The following is a 22,690-nucleotide window of genomic DNA, read 5'->3' on the forward strand; positions in this document are numbered from 1 at the left end:
TGAGCGGATCGTTGATGTAATGGAGAATAGGAGTACAACTTCGTGATGATGAAAGGGTCACAAGGCAGCAGCATTGCTGAAGTGATGAAAGCAGTTTCATCTTTACATGATGCAGGGCCTGGGAGCCATTTGTGGTTGTTTGCAACTCGGTTATTTCTAAATCAATAGAAAAGAGAAATGTTCACAACTATGGAAGATCCTAATGTCAAGCTTCAATGGCTTAACTATGAGCTTTCTGAAAAATAAGCTAGTTGTAATGTCATTATGATCAATGATATATTGTGTGGCAAACAATATGGTCTAAAATTTCTTAGAACTTTGTTTTGCTACTTGGATTTATTTTTTAGGTTTCTTATTTGGGTTTTCTATTTGGATGGTTAGTTTATATACAACTGCTATATATTAATGATTTTTATAATGAGTTGTTACTTGGATAACTTTAATTGGTTGTTTTGACTAAAAATTCATATGACTTTTGTTTTATATCAACGCATATGTGGATTTCAGTTTATTATGATGATGTGAATGTCTATAACACTGCAGGTTTATTTCAAGATATGGAAATTTCAAAAGATGAAAGGGAATTCAACCAAATTGTATGTGTTTGTATTCGTACCATGGAATATTATTATGAGAAGTATATTCTTAAAAATCCTTGCATGGATTCTTTCCAAACAGGAAATAAGTGGGTGATGGAAATGTTACAGGGGAATGAAAAACGTTGTTATAGAATGTTTACAATGGATAAAAGTGTATTTTTGCAATTATGCACTAACTTGGAAAATAATTATGGGTTGAGAGATTCTAGGAGAATGTGCACTATTGAGATGTTGGGAATGTTTGTATGCCTTATGGCTGTTGATGTCATAAAACCGTTGGATCCTCAGTTTAATGGAGTCCCGAAAGAGATATTGAGAGATTCAAGATATATGCCCCATTTTAAGGTAAAAATTAGATGCAACAATTTATCGTTTATTTTATGAACAAAGTAATATTTATTGAAATGTTTATCTTATTGTTTGCAAGATTGCATTTGTGCTATAGATGCGTAAATGTTCAAGCATCAATACTACCTGAAGATCAAGTACCATATATTGGCAGGAAAGGAATACTGACTCAAAACATAATGACTGCATGTAATTTTGACATGCAATTCATATTTTCATGTGCAGGTTGGGAAGGCACTGCACACGATACAAGAGTATTTTTATCAATGTTATGAAACAATGCTTTAAATTTTCTCAAACCTCCAAATGGTAATGTTTCAAATATGTGAATATCATTAAACTTATAATTTTTTCACTTTCAAATTATATTACAATTAAACATATCTTATTGGTTATAGGAAAATATTATCATGTGGATGTGGGTTACCTACAAATGAGCGGGTATTTAGGACCATGTAAAGGTGAAAGGTATCATCTTCCAGATTTCCGTAGGGGTACTCAAACAACAGGTTCCAGATTTCTGTAGGGGGACTATGTCATTGAACGCAATTTTGGTGTATCGAAGAAAAAGTGGAGTATTTTATGAGACATGCCTAGCTATCCATTCCATAAGCAAGTGAAGATAGTAATTGCAACTATGGCACTTCACAACAACATAAGGAGGCATGCCGAGCGTGATATTAATTTTGACAAAGTAAATGACAACCCAAATGCATTGGAGATGGAGGGTGATGCAGAAGGAGAATATCATATTACTCAAGGGCCTGGAGTACAAGAAGTAGAAACATTAAGGAACAAGATTGCAACAAGGTAAATGCACGCATCTTCATAGACAATTTCTTTATTTCCATTTTTTATTGCTACAATTTAAACGTTATTAGGACGATGGATTTGTCAAAAAAATATTTATTACTTATTCAATTTGAAGGATGGTTTATTAACCTACTACCGTGGTGATCTCTTTTTCTTTGTTGGAAGATTTATTCAATACCTAATTATTTTTGCTATTCCCAGACCTTGAGAGTTCAAATTTGTGTATACCCGAAGTTTTTCTAGTAGAGTATAAAGTGATTGTGTATATTGTCATTTAAGCCTAAACAAAAGTAGGCTATATTTGGTCCTAAAAAATAAATGATATATTTTGTTGAAAAATTGAATTTTTATTTTTCTTTAAGCAAAGATTAATATAATTTTTAGGGAGAAAAGTATAACAACACTTTCAGGGTTTATAAAACAGATTAGTAAAAAAACACTTTAGCATCATGTCTGTTTTAGTCATTATAAACAATTACAACACTTTTACAGTAAAATTTACCAAACACTTTGACATTGCTTTTCATGCTCACAACACTTTTAAATTACAATTTACCAAACGTTTAATTGCTTTACTTTACAACTGATTCTTTTTAAAGCACAGCATAAATAGTTTTTTATATATAAAAAAAGCAGCAGAAATCCCAAACTGGGCCTAAGACCCCATGAGCTCACAATCCTGTTGTCACAACACGATTCAAAAATAAGAAATATTCTCGAATCAGGGTGTGAGTCATACCATGGTGATAAGAATAAAATACTAAAACCATGATATGATGAGAAAAAGAGCCACAAATAAATACAAATTTACCTAACAACACAGAATCAGAGTCGCAATAGCTCATAGTTAATTACATACTAAGATCTTTATTAAACCGTTGACTACTTACAAATGTTAATTACACAAATCAACAACAAAAGCCTAGTAGCTTGGTTGAAACCCGCTCCCTCAAACTTCGCCTTTAATCCTGCACAATCTATTAGGGTATGAGCATTCTAATGTCCAGTAGAGTACCGTCAAACCCCTCAAGGTCAACTATCACAGTTAATCAAAGTGTCATGCATCAAACAACACAAGATATATAAGTTATGCAATCAGACCAAATAAATAAATTTGCATATGTAGTGATGCCATGAACTCACTCCTTTCTAATTCCACTAATTCATCCCTTAGGGCAACAAGCCTGCATGTCCCATACCATGCGTTTTACCACTGTGGCTCAGAATACCCTAAAATATGAACTAGCGCCCATCCGTCCCTTAACGCAGTTTTCTTTTGTTTACGAATTTATCAACTTTCACTTTTCATTAGAGGCCCTGCTCCTATCACCTCTATTTATTCAAGCCCTACTCCCATCACCTGAATATATTCCACATTTTTATTTACTTAGATATATCTAAGGCCTTCTCCCACCCCTTAGATATACGTCAAACGACACACACACATCCTTAACACCATTGTATTTATGATGCATATGTAATGCAGCGCAAACATCATTTATCTCTGTTGAATAATAATATAAATAATAACAATAATATATATCAGGCTTAATCACATGAATAATAATATTCATCCAACATTAAAAATAATATCCACGGAGAAACATCAATAATAATATTCACATAACATCAAATAATATCCACTAAGCAAAGCAACAATAAAATTCATATTTATAGTATTATATATAAGCATCAAGATTAAAAGTGACATTAGCCCAATCATCGGGAAATCAGGAAACCCTACCTCATGTCTAGCTAGCTAAAGTACCAAATTTACCCTTCGGAGATTCTCGAAGTTGTCAAATCTACACTTTTGATCCAATTCCTGAACAAATTCAAATTCAAATTATTGTTGAGCAATCTTCACTTTATTTAACCTAAGTCCAACCTCAACTTTATGCATTTAAAAGATTTTGCGTAAAAATGACGAAAATGCCCTTAGGGCCAGCCCGGGGTCCAAAGTGGCCAAATCTCATCCAAAATAATCTCAAACTTTGTCCTATGCCCTATCAACACCGAAACAAGGACAACTACATCTGTTATCCAAAAGTTACCATTTGGATCTCATGGGCCTCACAACAACCGACACTGTTCACGACCTCGGATTGACTCAAAACATATACCATCGGACTCGGATCGATAAATCGAGTCAATTGGACTAGGAATATGGCGTCAGAGGCTTCTAGAACAGCCGCCACGCGCCGCCACTCGCCGGAGCCGCGAATGGCTTGTTTCGTTACTTGTTCATCGTCTTCCCAAAAAAAAAATCCTGCAGCTTCCCCTGTTTTTCAGTTTAAATGTCAGATTTTGTGAGACATTTTGACCAACCTAAAGTTAACAAAACCGGTCAAATTTGCAGTGGATTTGAAGTTTATTCTCTCTAGTTTCTAACCCAACAGACCACACTTAAAACGGAGCTAAAACGAAGGAGAAAACTAGCTCCAAAGTTGGACTCGTTGCTGGCTTTTGTGCAGAAAACAGATTGTTTTCCAAATTTTGCACATGTGTTTGACATAACCAAACTCAACCGAAGTCCACGAAACCAATTGTGTTTTGTTCCTTGCCAAGTCTACTTTAAAACCCAACAAATGGCTTCCGCCAAAACTCAAAGGATTGGGAGAAAAAGAGAGCCAAAGTGAGGCTCGTGGACTGCAAATTTCTAGATTTGGTTCGAAGTTGTTTCCAACCTTTCTAACATCCCTAGATTGTTCCTAAGGGTGCCAAAAACTCTTCTAAACTTCATACCTATAATAGAACTCATCAAAAATCCAAAATGAAACCAAAATCAACAACACCCACACTTGAAAAATTGCTCTATCCACCCAACCCGAAATTAGAAATTCAACCTCTTCCAATTCAATTTTTCCTAACACTCATATGACTCAAATTATTCTTTAAGAGACTAAAATCACACAATCACAAGGTTAAAACCAAATGTTTTGAAATTGACTCACCTTAGAGAATTTTTTTCTTCCCTTCCTCCAATTCTTCTCTTCCTCACCCAAATTTCATTTCTTTTGTCTCTTATCTTATCTTAGCTTATGCAATTAATATCCTTAGCCTAGACTAGGTAGCTCACCTCCAATAGATGAACAACTCATACCAAAATCAGATTTTTGAAGAGAACGTAAGAGGGAAAGAAGGAAGAATGAAGGGAAGAACAAAGGCTTGGTTTACACGTTGCCTTTTTTATTTATTTTTATTTTTATATATAATTTATAAATAACTCATAATTAAGTTAAATAAATTTATTTATTTTTAATATCATTTATTTATTTATTTTATTATTTTTATTTTCCTAGATGTTACACCTGCGCATGCCACTACGCATGCAATATTTTTTTAAAATACAAGTGATAGTTTACACTATATAAAAGCGCTTTTGATATTTTGTTGAGTGTTTAGCTGACACAGTAAAAGTTCTTTTAAAAGTACTTTAAAAAATGAAAAGAATCTCAAAATATTATAATAAATATAGGAAATATAAAATAAAGAGGGGGGAAAAAAGGAAGGGTATTTTGGCATTTTAAAAATTCAATATGGGTATTTTTGGCATTTTAAAAGTTTCATTAAAGAGAGCCAAGTGCTTCCCTTGTTTTTATCCTGCAGCGCTTTTAAGAAGAAGCACCTCTCAAGTGCTTCTTCCAAAACCACTCCAAGTGCTTTTGGATCTCACCTAAAACACTTTTGCAATTTTTTCCAAACACCATTTTTTAAATACATAAGCACTTTCACCCATTTAGAAGCGCTTTTCGCTGATCCAAAAGCACTCCCAAACGAACCCTAAAAACACTTTTAAATGTGACATCCAAATGACAAACTACTTCTTTGTAGAAGCGCTTATGTCATAAGCGCTACTGACATAAGCGCTACTAGCATAAGCGCTTCAAGAAGAAGCACTCCCAAACGAGCCCAAACTCTAAGAGGAGGGATTTTTCACACTCACTAATAGGGTGCCCCGGGGTTCGAACTTGAGACCACCGGTCTGCAAGTCAAGACCCTTTTTTTATTTGGTTGCACCCGTTGACATGTGCTTGCAATTTAATTTGTCCTTTTTTCCCCTTCAAAAGAAAGGGCTCGTTCGGGAGTGCTTTTGGAGCAGCGAAAAGCACTTCTAAATGGGTGAAAGTGCTTTTGTCTTTTAAAAATGGTGTGTTGGCAAAAATTGCAAAAGCGCTTTGGGTGAGATTCAAAAGCACTTGAAGTGGTTTTGGAAAAAGTACTTGAGAGGTGCTTCTTCTTAAAAGCGCTACAAGACAAAAACACGGGAAATACTTGGCTCCCTTTAATGAAACATTTAAAATGCTGAAAATACCCATATTTAATTTTTTAAATGCCAAAATACCCTTTCTTTCTTCTCTCTCTCTCTCTCTCTCTCTCTCTCTCTCTCCTATTACAACCAAAACACTACCCTCGAAATGCCCAACAGACGCCAAAACCTATCAGATGCCAAAACACCCATGGAAACCCTTAAGCTTCTATTCCATCTCTCTCATAACTTCTCTCAACATTGAAGAGATTTGCTCTTTATTTTCTGACTTTATTCTGTTATTAAAATTGTGTTTTTCCTTTTCTATAAATTTTTTATTCGAACGTTTAGATATAAATAATAAATTAAACAAAGCTTTAACAGTAAAGAAAAAATAAAGAAACAAATAAAAAATAATAATAAGTCAAGTATATGAAAGCATGCATGGTATATTGAAAGTATGTCAAAGACGTTGTCCAAAAGCCTTTATAGCCTCCCTATGTGCAGGTAATGACAGTCTACATGACTCCAATATACGATCCCAATACACAGGCTTAAGGACTGCTATGAGCACCTTCACATTCGAATAGAAATCTCCAAGCCACAGAACCATTGCCCAAAAATAATATGGAAAGTAGGGAATATATGAAAGTATGATAATAGAGAAATATGATTGTGGTATGTTCAAATGTGAACGAAGAGTAGCCTTTTATAGACATCCAACACTTGTAACCTCTAGACACATTAAACCACAAAATTAAGGCAATGAATAGAAAAATAAAAATTGAAAATTGAACAATTTGTAAATCCCATAATAAATAAAAGAAAATAGCCAAAATATTAAAACAAAATCACATTGTAAATTTTAAAAACCTTTCAAATAATAACATATTCCGCATCTGTTAAATTGATCAAACCAGCTAATTACTGATACACACCATGGCTTGGTAGTTTACAAAGTTCTTATGACACCACTGCGAAGATTTACTAGACTGTAATTTTGGAGATCACTTACTAGAATTACCAAGAGTTGGCCTATTTTGTGGCATGATAGAGTAGAAAATTTGGTGGATTAGCTCAAAATAACTGAGCTTGCATGATTTATTTGCTTGAGTGACTAGAGAGGCTTGATTTTGCATGATTGTGGTTTGCAAGAGTTGCATTGACTTGGTATTGGCATGTATGCTTGATATTGGGATGTATGCTTGGTATTTGGCTTGGATGCTTGGCATTGGCGTGTACACTTGATTTTAGCTTGTATGCTTGGCTTTGTCTTGTGGGCTTGGATGCTTGGTATTGGCATGTATGCTTGATGTCGGCATGTATATGCTTGGTATTTGGCTTGGATGCTTGGCATTGGCGTGTATGCTTGATTTTGGCTTGATGTTTGGCATTGGCGTGTATGCTTGATTTTGGCTTGTATGCTTGGAGGCTTGGCATTGGCGTGTACGCTTGATTTTGGCTTGATGCTTGGCATTGGCGTGTAGGCTTGGCTTTGGCTTGTATGCTTGGATGCTTGGTTTTGGTATGTACGCTTGGCTTCGGCTTGTATGCTTGGATGTTTGGTTGTTTGGTTTTGGCTAAGGTAGCATGGTTTAATATAGCTTTTGGGACATTTTTCATGGTGGATGTCATTTGACAGTAGCCAGACGTGCCAATGGATGGTGGTGATCCAATCTTGGTGTTGCGGATGCAATGAGCTTGGATTCACCATTGTGTTTGAGTTTATAGCACTAGCCTCCAAACACTTTGAATTTAGAGGACAAAACCTTAGTGAAGGTGATAGCTTGCAACATGATGGCTAGATATTGGAAGAATGCTTGAAATAAGGCATGTGCTGGAAGGATGTTTGAAATAAGGCAGGTGTAGGAAAAATGTAACTTGGTTTGGAATGATATAGCTTGGACTTGCTATGAGGATGTGAATAATGTTCACACAGCTCTTGGAACCAAGGTATAGCTTGGTTTAGCATGAGAAGCCCCCAAGTATTTTGGAGTTTGCATGTGTAGTTCGCTTAAATGGCATGAATGATGGATTTGCCTAACATCCCAACCCTCGTACAAGATCTGGTTTTGCTTGAGAATGGAGATCTAAGACACAAGCAAAAGGCACATGTCAGTCACCCTTATTATGCTTGTTCTGCAAAGTAGATAGCCAACAAAAGGAAAAAAAGAAAAGAAAGAATGAGATGTTCTTATCTTTTTATTTTCTCCAGTTTATTGCTTATGGTCTTCTTCTTCGGAGGCGTTGGTGAAGATAACGGCTTGATCCCCAGCAGAGTCGCCAATTTATATAGGGGCTTTTTCATTCGGCAGCTCATGAGCTGGGTTCTGTAAAGAGCCAAATGTATGAAATTGCCCCTTGAGTTTGAGTTCGAGGATCAGACCCCAAGAGTGTTTCGAAAGGGTAGTTGAGCCTTAAGAAACACCTTGGTCTTCTTCACCAATGAAACCAACAGTCGCTTGCAGATAAATTCTTGGCTTGGCATGAGAGGCTTGTGGCATGGGAGTTGAGCATTCATGAGTTTAGCATGAGAGAGAGAAAGAGATGCGATTTCCTATGAGAAACAGAGTTTTTAAGGCAAGGGGAAAAGGATTCTAAAGGGGTTCGTTGAAGAGAGAGAGAGAGAGAGAGAGAGAGGAGAAGTGGGTGGTTTGAGCAATTTTCCGGCAGCCTGACAAAAGCTTGGTCAGACTATATAATGGCTTGACATAGGAGAAAAAGAGAAGCAATGGAAGAACATGGCTTGAAATCGAAGGGTTCCAAGAATGAAAGGTGAAGCTTGCTCTCTCTGGATGTGTTTATCGGAAAGAAAGGAAGAAAATAGAAGCATGGGTTGCTTGACATAAGAGAAAATGGGAAGAGATGGAGGAATATGCCTCGAAATTAAAGTGTTCCATGGATGATAGGTGATGCTTGCTCTCTCTGGGATGTGGGTTTTGGGAGAAAGAGGAAGAAGATGGAAGAACAAAGCATGAAATTGAAGGGTTCCAAAAGGGATGCTTGCCTTCGATCAGTTGTTTTTGCTCGGTAGAAAGTGGCTCCTTCTATAGGCGCTGGGAACCTTAATTTTGTCAAGCCTCCCTCCTCATTTTCTTCGCTTTCTTCCATTTAATCTTGTTCGGTGAAATTTCCCTAGCCTGAACCCATAGACATGCAGCTTTTTGGGGTTGCAAGGTCCTTAGGCAGCTGGACTCCTCCATGTGGGTCGGGCACCACCCACTTTTGCTTCTTGTTTTCTCATCAAAGCTTGAAGAGGAAAGAATGGGTAAGGATGCTAGTCAAAAAGGTGATCAGCACATGGGTTTGCTTGGTTTTAATGGTTTGGCTTCGATCTGGTTTTAATAGAGATGCTAGATATTTTCCACGATGTTGGGCTGGGCTATTGGTATTTTGTTTCCAGCGGCCTATGAGTTTGCTCAAGCTGCTGGAAACAGCCTATTCGATCAAGCTACTGGATATTTTGGCCGATGTGGGATTTCTCCAAGTGTTTGCAAGCCGTTGGATATTTTCCTAAGGTATTGGGCCACTCCTCTCTCATGCTTATCCATATGTTTGGGCTCAAGAAATGGGCTCAAGTTTTGGTGCTCCCAAGCAGCCCAAAACTTCTACTTCTTGGCCCATCAATGGGCCTCGTGAATGCTCGTAACCATCCATACCAAAACCCGCTCAGCAAGCCCCCGACATTCGCGTGGCTTTGGCCCACTTAAGCTTGTAGCATGGCGTGTTGCTTATTTGCTTGGCGTGGCGTGTGTGCAAGTGTATATGACGAACTCTTGCATATCCAAGTTGGGTTTCTTCCTAAGTTAGGTGTTGTACTAGGCTAGAAATATATTTGGGTCCAGCCTTGGATTTTTTGGGCCTCAACAACCGTCGTGGTATATGACATTAATACAACGCTGATTGCGAAACTATAGACTTGGATTCCAGTAAAATTATACGATGCTGATTAAGAACAGTTTGTCATGATTGACTGGCAGTTAACACGGTGGTAGCTTTGGTAAAACATCATCTTTACTTTCTACGTCAGTAGCTTCATACCTACCATCGTTGTTTTTGGGGTTAAGAGTTTATGGCTGGAGAAAACATGTTTAATAAGACGACGCTTTGTAAGTTAGAGGCATCGTGTTTTAAAAATATCCAAGCGGATCTCGATTTTTGAGGTGTTTAAGTTACTTATTCATAACGGTTTTCTATTACCATCGTCTTTCTAAACACAATGACGGTATTTATTTATTCCGTCGTTGTTTTATGGTCATCTTTTTCCATTTTTGTAGCAGTGGTGTTAGTTGTTTGAAACATTGTGTATTTATTTCCACTGAATTCTGCTCATTTTTGTATCCATTTTAACATTTGTTATGTGCTAGGTTCTTCATTTTTCTGTACTGAATCCAATCGTATAAAGAACACAAACTCAGGATAAATGGTTGGAAAGTTATAGGTAAAAAACTGAACAGAGGTCGAAGCTGAAAACATGGGAATTCTCAATCTGCTTCAAAACGACCCACTGTCCATTAGGTGATAAGCATGTGATACCGTAGTTATATGGTGGTGATAAAAGGGTGATAGACATTCCTGATTGTGTTTATTTTAGGTTTCTTGTTATGTTTCATTTCCTTTACTTTTCTTTACTCATTCATAGTTTCCAATTTGTATCTTACTTTTGTGTTGTGTTAAATAAGTATTCTTCACATGCTCAAATTAGAACTTTGTGTAAGCTGACAGTTCCTCGTGGGATTGACCCCGTACTTACAACTCTATACCCCAATAAATTTCGTACACTTGCAGATATTTATAATTGCATGATTAGCATATTAATTTGTGTCAATTATTAATACAACACCTCATCGCTCGACAACAACTCATTGAGCTGAAGGAGACTCGGAAGAAGGACAAGAAGGCTTCCCTTTCAAGCTGTGGATGAAGCTATTTTTGAAAGAATCTCATCATGCACTACAGCAGATCAGTGATGATGCTCAAGGAAATCGAACTTTATTCTTTCAAGCTGTGGATGAAGCTATCTTTCAAGCTATATTCTTTCAAGCTGTGTATGAATCTATCTTCGAAGCTTTTTCTTTCAAGGAAAACGAACTTTATTCTTTCAAGCTACAGATGAAGATATCTTTCAAGCATATTCTTTCAAGGAAATCGAACTTTATTCTTTCCAGTTGTGGATGAAGCTATCTTTCAAGCTTTATTCTTGTATTAAGAATATGTTCCAATCAATCAATCACATTCGGTAATTCCAAGACTTATCTGATGCCATCAGATCAATGATGATGCCCAAGGAAATCGAACTTAATCTTATTGATATTAATTTGAAATGAAATTAAAAGCTTCACACAAGAAATTGAAATATATGAATTAATTCTCTTCTTCTTCTTTTTTCTTTGATTTATTTGTTTGTAGATGGTCGAAATTAAAAACAATCGTCCGAAACTGTCAAACCTACGTAAAACCGATAGATTTTGGTTAGGAGAAATGGTTTCTTGGTAAAATAATGAAGATGTGTCTATGTGAAAGGAACAATTGAAACTACGTACCACTCTCCTAAACCTATCATACGTTTGTAATTAAAGTATGTAAACATCTCAACAACTTTGTTGTTCAATCCTAATTAATTACATAATCAAGTTCACATTACAACAAAGAAGAAAATACTAAGCTTATCTTTGTTTTATATGAAGATGTGAAGCACACTTTAGTTTTTTAGTTTTTTTTTTTTGGTGGGGTGTTGTTAAGCGAATACTAAAATTAACTGAGTACACTCTATGATATAAGTACACCCTAATATTCATATCAAAATGTAAAATTAACTAAGTACACCCTACTTAACTACCAAAAATACTCATGATACACCATAATACTAAGCACACCCTATTTTACATGAATTGGTCGTCTTCATCAAATATGTTCTGTCAACTCCTTTTCCCTTCATCAAATCTAAACCGTCGGGGATTGCTCATTGAACCAAATTCATGAGTACTAACCAGAAGGTCTAAAGATGATGATCTGTCTTGAGGGTTCTTCTGTGTGCTGCAGATGTAATGGGAAATATAAACAGTCACATGCCAGTGAATTAGATATGTATAAGGTGAAGTATGCATGTAAATATCTTATTAACAGGCAGACGAACAAAACTCGGGGGAGAACTAATCTCATGGTGCAGAAGGTGGTGGACTTTGCACAATTCCCTCCAAAAGTTCATAAAAGCTTGGGCAGCTTTGCTGATCAAAATGAAATAATATTTAAGTTGCTTTCACGCTGTCTGATGAATAACCATGGCTTTTTGGCAAGGGATTATGTTCGGCAGCTTCAATCTTTTGTCCTCTCAAAGCTTCTTCTTCATTGATGTCAGGAATTATGGAAGTGATAGAAAAAAAATTTACACCCGACAAAAACTTTGAATTTGTATCTCAAATCTATTTGGAATCAAACTCTAAAATTCAAATTTGATTAGGATTCAATATGTTGAGTAAGGTGTACTTATTAAAATTACTTTTGTTTCACAATTCAATATATCATTTTTGGTCATTTTATATTATGATTAATTAGTAATTCAATAAATAGGTTGATAATATGATATACAGAGCCTGTCCTTTAGATTTGGAGGCCCGTGCAAAGAAAACTAATGAGGTCCTATATGTTTAAAAATAAAATAAAAAATTGTCGTAAAATTTTTAAATTTCAAAATTTAAACCAAAATCATCATTGATGGCATGAATTACATCTATTTTCACATACTCACATCCACTCAATTGTCTTCTATATCTATTTTCAATTCCTTATGATGTTTTCTAAAATAGTAACATAATACACGTCATACCAAACCACACCAAGTCAAGCAAAATGGAAAGAAAAAAAAAAGGCCAGAGAAACAACAGCAAGTCAAGCAAGTCAGACAAAAATGGGGAAAAAATGGTCAGATATACCACACCAAGCCAGCCAAAAATGGAAATAAAATGAAGATGTTGATATGAGGAGAAAAACGTTTTTAAAAAAAAAAAAAAAATCAAAAGAGGAGAACATGGATTCTTTTTTTTTTTTTTTTGTCAAAAGGAGAACATGGATTCAACCAAAATAAAAAAAACTCACTACTTGTTGGGAACAAAAACGTGCTTGGAGAATTGTAAAGCAATCTTATAATAATAGTAATAATTGTATATATATAATTGTAAAATTGTCATGCAACATTATTTATATATAATATAATGCTTGCAAAAATAAAAAAATTGGAGGCCCGAATTTTTGGAGGCCCTATGCGGTCAGCACGCTTTTTGTGGCTTCAATTTTCTCTGTTATGGCGGGCCAGTACAGCAAGAAAACTAAGTGAAAGCTGCACGCATGGTTTGGGTTTGCTTGATTATAAATAGCACAGCAGGTTGGAGCTAGGAAAAGCAATAAGCAATGAGAGAGAAAGAAAGAGAGAAGTGAGTTTACATTTGTATACATAAAAAAAAAAAAAAAATCAATCATATTGAAGCGCGAGCGTTAGATCATCAGAAATGGCAGAATTACCAAAGTTTATTGCTCTTAAATCAGTCAAGAAACAGAAATACCTGGTCTACAAAGACCAATCCACCTCAACGCTGCCACATTTGCTCCAATGCTCCGGAGAGGATAGTCACAGCAAATACGCAAGGTTCAAAGTGGAGAAGGACGTAAACCACCCCAGTCTGGTGCATATAAAATGCACCTACAACGACAAATACTTGAGAGCGGCAAGCCAAGACAGTTCGTGGATTGTGGCCGAGGCTGACGAGAAACAGCCAAATAAAACCCTGTGGTCATGTACACTATTTAAGCCTGAGGTTTTGGTACCCCCGATACCGTACATGGATGGCGTTTACAAGTTCATCCACGTGCAAATGGGAAACCTTATAGAGCCAAGATCTGGAACGGACTTCGAGGATGCCCTCTCTGCAAAAAATGCAAAACCCACCCAAAAACTCGCCTTCATTGTCGAAAAACTTCCAGGATGATCATCCTGTTAATTTAATTTGATGTTTGTAGGTAGCGTCGTTGGAAACCCTCACGAGACTTCACTCATCCTATCAGGGTCACTTATGGGTTTAAAAAGCTTGTTGCATATGCTAAATGCAATCGCGTTCCCTGCGAGAATGGCATTTTCTTAAGTTTTCCTTATGATGTGATTTGGGTTTCAATAATATTGCATGCAGCTGCTGCTCATGCATTAATTTGTGTAACCTTGCTAAGTGGGACTAAAAGTCATGCTTCTTTCGTTTTACTATTCCGATCTAGATTACTTGATGCAATCATGCATTACTTCCATGATCCAAGAATTACTGGGGTCCCTGATTATTACAAGACCAATGAGAATAATTGACACTGAGAATTGTCAAGCCAGATAAACAATAATAGTTCAATCCATGCATTTCAAGGTACGCATGTTAGAAAATGAAAGGGGAATTAAAGATTCTAACAAACTTCTCAACACATATATCAACATCTCAGAACTTTTGTTCCATCTCCTATAAACATTTATCATTTAATTGATAAACGTATTATTGATAATACACATTGATCAGAGACATGCTTAGGTAGTTTCTTGATGATATTGATCAGAGAACTCTAACAACTGCGAAGCTTTAGCAACTTCAAGCAGTTTGATTAGTTTCTTATTTCCACTGATACGGGCTTCATAAAGTGGAGTGCTTCCCCCATCTGCAATCAGGAAGTAGACTAATTAGAAAGGTTAAACATGCATGTTGGAAGTATTTATTTTCTAATTAGGCAGTCCTTTGCTTTAGTCTAATCAGAATTATCAGAATACTGTTCATCTTCTCGTCTATTGCCCCTATAACTTCATTGGATCCTATTGGATTTAGGAGTTTAAAGAAATTTAAAGAATAGATATCTGACAAGCCAGATGAACACTCAGATTGTACCCGTCCTTTGATAGAACACTTCCTCATGCTTCTAGAAGGAATTCTGCCATTGGATATAAGCCTTCTGAAGCAGCTACATGAAGTGGTGATCGCTGATCATAATTTTTCATATTTAGGTTAATGTCATTGGTTAAAAGCATTTTCAGGAGGTACAAATTCCTCCTTGATACCGTAATACAGAGAAAATCACCAGCATCATCAATAGTAAGTGATGCCCCTGCCTTAACAAGTAAAGAAGTCACTTGATCCTGCCCATTTTTAATGGCTTCAAGCAAATGAGTGTTCCCAAATTTATCTAACATTATAGTAACATTCAAAGTTAATCAACAATAGTGGTAGTAGCTAGTAAGCTTTCTACAGAAAATACATGATCCAGTTGATTATTTTTTCCTTGGGCACGTTCGAATGTATTTAAAAAGTATAGTCGCACGGCTATACTTTTTAAATATTAAAATGTATTTAAATAATATAGGCACGAGGCTATGCTATTTAAATATTTGAATATACCTAAAAAGCACGGCTATACTCTTTAAATATAAATATATATATATATATTTCCTCTTTCGAGGCTAAGCCTCGAGCACAACAGTAGCACATTATATGACTCGTATGAGCTATGAGTGGTGACTCACCAGCTTAACAAAGCCATTCATGAAGGGAATATTTTGGGAATGGGTGGTGTAGAGTTTTCTTGAAATCTCCAACACCAAACTATGAGGGAATAAATCATCTAGCATGGCATATATAATATGTAATCAAAATAAAAGCGGAAGCATAAAATAGCTAGAGATTCATGCAAGTCTTCTTAGGTCCCATTCTTTATAGGTTTATGAAAATATGCACCAAAGACTCTCTAAGACACATATTCAAGAGAGATGAGATGTTCATAGCCTCGGAGCGAATCTTGAAACCAAGAATGGTGTCCAAGTAGAGGGATTGGTCCTTTTGTTGTTGGCTCTCCCTTTGATGTTGGCTCTCCACTTTGGATTCTCCAAATAGGTACAATTTCATGTGCAACCAGGCTTTCTATAAAGATTATACTTTATCACTGTGTCCTTTTTTTGGTTTCTAGCTACTTCTCCAATTCAAGTTCATTTGGTGGTCATTACTAGACTCTGAGAAAATATCAAATGAATAAAAATGGCATCGATTCGTCTGCAAGTTCTGTTTAGCAGCATGCTTCCTACATTTCTAACATCTGTCAAAGTTGACTTGAACGCAATAATATTGAGCCAAACCAATCAAAATTCAGCTCAATGCTTCACCAGCTACATGTCTTTCTTTTAACCACATTCAGCCTCGTTCCTGACTTCACCTCTCCTCTAAAGGCCAAATGACACTCGGTCTCGGTAATTTTATCAGTTTTCATTTAGTTCATGTAGTCCCAATTTCAGATATTACACGAACATCCCTTAAGATTTCAAATTAATTTCATATAATTTCGTTTTGTTAATTGTTGGTCTAAAATGGATGAAGATGATAGGGCCTTTTTCACCACCATATTATATTGATAGGATGAACGAGCATTATACAAGGATTGATAGCATTTAAATCTCAAATTCTAAAGTTGTTGTAGTTTTCGCCCCCTCCTCTCTATCATCAAAGACAGGTTTGACAGTCAAACATCAAAAAGTTGACTTTTACCAAAGTAATTTTACACGCGTTTTTTTAAAACCTCATGCATCACCTCTCCTCTAAAGGCCAAATAACATTTATTATCATATAGTCTCTTCTCTTACACACCAAACGCACCAACAACAGACCACATTGGCTGGTGCGATCACATCTATGGTCCATTGATGAAGAGCTGGTCTTCTTTTCCCACCAATATCTTGATAGGACGAACACAAGTATTTAAATCTCATTGAATTTCATACGAAAAATGTCACGTCACTCCATTTTTATAAAATATATCAATTGCAAATCCCTGATAACATAATAAAATTATAATTTTTCTTCAATTTTTTTTTTTTTGTCAAAAGTTAGGAAATAACGGGAAAATTCACACACACAAGTATCATGAGAAATTGAACTCAAGACCACTTGAGAGCACATTCAAAATCTAAGCTAGTCCAACTAACACCAGATTGATATTTTCCTTCATAATTTTGAAGTCCTGTAATTTTCAACCTCCTCCTCTTCATCATCAATGATGAGTTTGAAAAGTCATGTATACTATATGGGATTATGGTAATTGGGACACCGGTGGGCCCAGGGGAGAATCTTAAGCCAGGGCAGGGTAGGCTACCGCTTACCCAAAAATATTTCACTAAAAAAAAACCTATATATAAGCTATGTAATTGATATCCATTCCATGTGTTGGTATACACTCTTGCCTACCCAATCCATATAAAACCCACAGCACAACCCACTCAAACTTTAAAAAGCTGAAAAAAAATTATAACCAGCCAGCCCATGTTATGAATGGCCCAGTCAAACTTTAATAGAAGAAAGAATATAACTTAAGCAGCCAAATAGTGGCATGTGCAGGTGCAATTCCAGACAGAGTCGGGAGAGCTTCTTCTCAACGCAAGTCTTGGCTGTGCTGTGCAATCATGGACACTGGATAGCCTTTTCTCTTCTCTTCTCATATACAAGAAAACAAGTATTCTTCTTAATCTCTTCTCTTTAATTATCTTCTTCTATTGGGTTATTCCTAAAATAAATTTATGCATCTTAGTTTTAATTTTAATTTGAAATTGAGTTTTCTTGTGTTTGCATTGCTTTTTATGGATAAAATTATGGGATTGACCAACTTTCTCTGTCAAGTGTTTCAGAAAAAAAACTCAAGATATTGTAAGTGCTTTAAACTTTGTTGAAAACACAAAATAACAGTTCCAAGATATGAGGGCACATGGCTGGGATGATTTATTCATGAGTGTGGTATCCTTTTGTGAACAACATGGTATTGATGTTCCTGATATGAGTTCTCGTTATATGATGGGCACACGTCGTTCTTGTCAACAAAAAGATTTTATTACAGTTGAACATTACTATCGCATTGATGTATTTAATGATGTGATAGATTGCATGTTGAGGGAGTTAAATGACAGATTTCCAGAACAAACAGTTGAACTTCTTATTCTTAGCTCAGCATTGGATCCTCGTAATTCCTTCAAATCATTCAATATTGGGCATCTATGTAAACTTGCTGAGAAATTCTATCCTGCTGATTTCAGTCCAAGTGACTTAAAAGGTTTGGAAATTGAGTTGAGGTATTTTCAAAATGATATGCATCGCCTTCCCTGCTTTAAGGACCTCACCACTCTTCCTCAGTTATGTCAACAATTGGTGGAAACAACTTTGGCAGAAAACTACCATTTGCTTTACAGATTGATTCAGTTGGTGTTGACTCTTCCTGTTTCTACAGCAACAACGGAACGAGCTTTTTCATGTATGAGAATTATTAAGAATAGACTTCGAAGCACCATAGCTGATGAATTCCTTGCTGATTGCATGATTCTCCACATTGAAAGAGAGTTTGCTAATAGTATCGATAATGAAGAGATAATTGAAGAATTTAAGATTTCTAAGCCTCGTAGGGTACAATTTTAGATTAAAATAGTTTAGTTTTTGTGTTGCATTGCATTTACTTCTTGTTTTTTTGTTAAGCTTTTATTTATGTATAGATATGCATATTTGAGGGTAAGGCTCATTACGTCCCCCCTGACTAGGTGTATCTTTTTATTTTTATCAATAAAATTCACTCGTACCGTCGAGTTTTTAAGGTAAGTTTCGCCTACCTGACTTTTAAACCCTGGATCCGCCACTGGGTGGGCCGATCAAAAACAAAGAAATGAAAGCAACATCCCATCACCTTAGGATCCAGACAAAGACGAGGGCACAACACGACAAACAACGGCGAGCTAAACGAAGATGCTTACCCCTAATTTTTAAGTGCTTCAGCAAAACGCATATTAAAAACATTAAGAACTTGATAGAGATCAAATATTCGTCATGCATGGCTAATAACCTAATATTTACAGCATCTTTCTTTATGTAAATTTGGCTTACATCCTTCAAATTTAATTTGTCGTACCTATAACCCTTCACTTTTTGTTCCTATAAATAATACCCAATTTGTATAAATAAAAACTCATGACTAGGATCCAGCTCAGCAAGTTACCTAATTAAGGATAAAATCTGATTTATTGTACTTTTCATATTCCAAAAATACCCCCAACTAAGCCATTATTGCATTTGGTATATTAATATAGGAATCAATATGGAAATAGTTTTAATTGGATTGTATATAATGACAGATGTTGAATTTGGAAAGGTATTCCAAATGGTTGTAATGGATGTAGGAATTAATTTGGAAACATTTTTTTTTTAAAATTTAACAATAAATTCAGATTTAGGTAATCGGTTTGTTTAATAAAAATGTTTATGTTATTTTCTTTTTATGAATTATACATGACTAATAATCTGCTTTATAATTTTTTATGAATAGTACTGTGATACTAATTATGTTGAAAAAATAATGTTCCTATTATTTGTTTTATGAAAAATATAATTTACCTAGTATGAAAAGTGTACCTGTTTTTAATTTATAAAAAGTGTACCTAATTATCTATTCCAATATACCTACATTATACGACATCCAACATACCTACATAAATTTTAATGTACTTACGATTAGGATTTAGGTGTTATATGTCATCCAATATACCTACCATTTGAATAATATACCTACTACGAAATATGTATAGGTAAATTATTATATGTAATTATGGTTTATATGTATAGCTATATATATACATATTATTTATGAACGAACATATATTATATAAGTATTATGAGAATGTTTTGATTTGTTGAGTCCAAGCAACACCATAATAATGGAAAGGCTAGATATTAGGGATTGTTTAGGAAAAATCGTTGGATAACAAAAATGGCAGGGTTTTGTAAATAAGTAAAAAGAAATGGGCAACTTTTATCCGTCATGGCATCCGTTTTCAAAATTGGGTTTTGGTTGGAAGAAAATATGTAGATGAATTTTTGTATAGACTATTAGAGTTGCAAGGGCCTATTGCATAATGACCCTTCTTTATTTCTCGTTCATTATTAAGCCTAACACACATGTATTAATTAGCTTAACTACATTGGCGAATCGGAAGATTTTGTCGCATTCCCCCACTTTGTTTTGGAAATCTCGGTGCCACTGTCATTGGTCTCATAAGCCAAAACATTTTGTCTCACTAAAATTTAATCACAAAACTTTATAAATACCCACAACTCAACCCAATTAGCCAGGTGCTAATAACAAATTGACACTAACATTATTATTAGTACCAGTTTTCCATAGCCACATTGGGCAAATTGGCTAATTTCCTTCCTTCCCAGCATGGCCGCGACGACAAAGGAATGCTCTCTTCCTACCTTCCCAACAATCCACCAATGTCCGTCAATCGGTCGCGAAAAGCACACAGTGGTGGCGGACATGGACGGCACTCTGCTCAGAGGCCGCAGCTCCATCCCTTACTTCGCCCTCGTGGCCTTTGAGATCGGAGGCATATTAAGGCTTCTCTTTCTACTACTCGCATCTCCACTTGCCGGCCTTTTGTACTACTGTGTCTCTGAGTCCGCCGGCATCCGCGTCCTCGTTTTCGCAACTTTCGCAGGCATGAGAGTTTCCGACATCGAATCTGTTGCACGTGCGGTTCTCCCGAAATTCTACTCAATTGACCTCCACTCCGAGACGTGGAGAGTCTTCTCTTCCTGCGGGAAACGCTGCGTTTTGACGGCGAACCCGAGGATCATGGTGGAGGCGTTTTTGAAGGAGTTTTTGGGCGCGGACATGGTGCTCGGGACAGAGATCTCCACGTACAGAGGCCGAGCTACCGGGTGGGTCCTTAGCCCAGGGATTACCGTCGGAAAAAACAAAGCCGACGCGCTCAACAAAGCCTTCGGTACTGACCCGTCCTTAGCCCCTGATATTGGGCTCGGAGACCGGAAAACGGATTTCCCGTTCATGAAGCTTTGCAAAGAGAGCTACGTGGTTCCAGCTAAGCCGGAAGTCGAGCCGGTAAGCCACGACAAGTTGCCGAAGCCGATAGTGTTCCATGATGGCCGGCTAGTCCAGAAACCAACGCCGCTCATGGCTTTGCTCACAATTCTTTGGTTCCCCGTCGGCTTCATGTTAGCTTGCTTGCGCATCGCAGCAGGGGCACTGCTCCCTATGCCCGTCGTATACTACGCTTTTTGGGCCCTGGGCGTACGGGTGTACATCAAAGGCACCCCACCTCCTCCCGCTAAGAAATCGATAGGCCAAACCGGAGTTCTTTTCATTTGCTCACACCGAACCCTCCTTGACCCGATTTTTCTATCCACCGCCTTAGGCCGTCCGATCCCAGCTGTCACGTACTCTTTGTCCCGTCTCTCGGAGATAATCTCTCCCATCAAGACCGTCCGGCTCAGCCGTGACCGAGTCACCGACGCCAACATGATCAAGAAGCTACTTGAACAAGAAGACTTAGTCATATGCCCCGAAGGGACTACATGTTGTGAGCCGTTTTTGCTAAGGTTTTCGGCGCTGTTCGCGGAGCTGACCGACGAGCTCGTGCCTGTGGCGATGTCGAACCGGATGAGCATGTTCCACGGCACCACGGCCAGAGGGTGGAAAGGGATGGATCCGTTTTACTTCTTCATGAACCCTAGCCCGGCTTATGAAGTGAACTTCTTGAATAAGTTACCGTACGACTTGACGTGTGGGGCTGGGAAGTCGAGCCATGATGTGGCAAATTACATACAGAGGAACATCGCCGCGAGCTTGTCGTACGAGTGCACGACGTTCACTCGGAAGGACAAGTACCGGGCTTTGGCCGGAAACGACGGCATTGTGGAGGAAAAGCCTAAGCGTGCTGCCGCAGCTAAGAAAATCATGGGCTGTTGATAATTTAAAGCTAGAAATGATAAGTAAATAGTGTGCTTTTCATTCTTCTCGTGAATTTAATCTCATATAATCACATCCATTGTATAACGACACATATGCATGCCAATTAATATAGCCATTTCTTTCTCGTTTGATCTGTACTTTTTGTGTTGATTGGTGTTGCGTCGTCGTCATTTTGTAGAAAACAATACAATTTTGCTCTACATGCCTTAGTTTATCTGAACGTCCGTAAAAGTAAAAACATGGGCAAACTGAATGCGCTCAGACTATAATGAGGGGTAAGTTATAAGGGGTTCACTTTATAGTCATTGGATCAATCCAAGGGCTGGAGAGAATTGGGATAAAGTTGTGCAATCGGGTAGGTGAGGAACCCAAACCCGAATTTAATATCCAGCAATGAAGTTGGTCCCAAAAAAAAAAAAAAAAGAGGCAAGTTCGAAGTTTGAACAGAAAAAACCCATTGATCTCAAACTCATAGCTCAGAGAAATCGCTAAGCTCTGAGAAACGGTTGAAGGCAACGGGCAACGACGGTTGAAGGCAAAGGTTAACGACGGTTGAGCATAACTCCACTATCTAAACCGTGAAAAAGTATTTATTTTGAGTGGAAAGAGCAAAGGCGGGATTCGAAACAGTGAAAAGACGAAGCAGTGGAAGGGGAAGGAGAAAAGCCGTGATTCGTTGGAAGTGATAGGTTCCATTTGTGGAGCAAAGCCGCACAAAGACCCAACACAGACACCTTGCGATTGTTCAATAACCAGCATTTGGTGAGTAATTTATGGAATTTGAGTTTAGGGTTAGAGTAACCGTTTTCCCCAATTTGTACCATGAATGTTGTTAGATTTGGCATCTCTTCTTTGTGCTTCACTTGCATGTTAA

The 22,690-nt window shown here is 37.0% G+C and overlaps 1 protein-coding gene and 2 pseudogenes across 1 annotated transcript; all 3 read left to right on the forward strand.

The window, feature by feature from the left end:
* The first annotated feature begins 617 nt into the window (after positions 1 to 617).
* LOC148917578 (uncharacterized) lies at positions 618 to 1,779 on the forward strand (annotated as a pseudogene).
* An 11,735-nt stretch (positions 1,780 to 13,514) lies between these two features.
* LOC148917579 (uncharacterized) lies at positions 13,515 to 13,991 on the forward strand. Its single transcript, XM_089049823.1, has one exon. The coding sequence runs from the start codon at positions 13,515 to 13,517 to the stop codon at positions 13,989 to 13,991; it is 477 nt and encodes a 158-aa protein (XP_088905949.1).
* A 6,123-nt stretch (positions 13,992 to 20,114) lies between these two features.
* LOC103343181 (glycerol-3-phosphate acyltransferase RAM2 pseudogene) lies at positions 20,115 to 21,947 on the forward strand (annotated as a pseudogene).
* Positions 21,948 to 22,690: the final 743 nt, after the last annotated feature.

Source organism: Prunus mume, linkage group LG4 (genome assembly GCF_029339155.1).
Source record: "Prunus mume cultivar Tortuosa linkage group LG4, ASM2933915v1, whole genome shotgun sequence".
NCBI lineage: Eukaryota > Viridiplantae > Streptophyta > Magnoliopsida > Rosales > Rosaceae > Prunus > Prunus mume.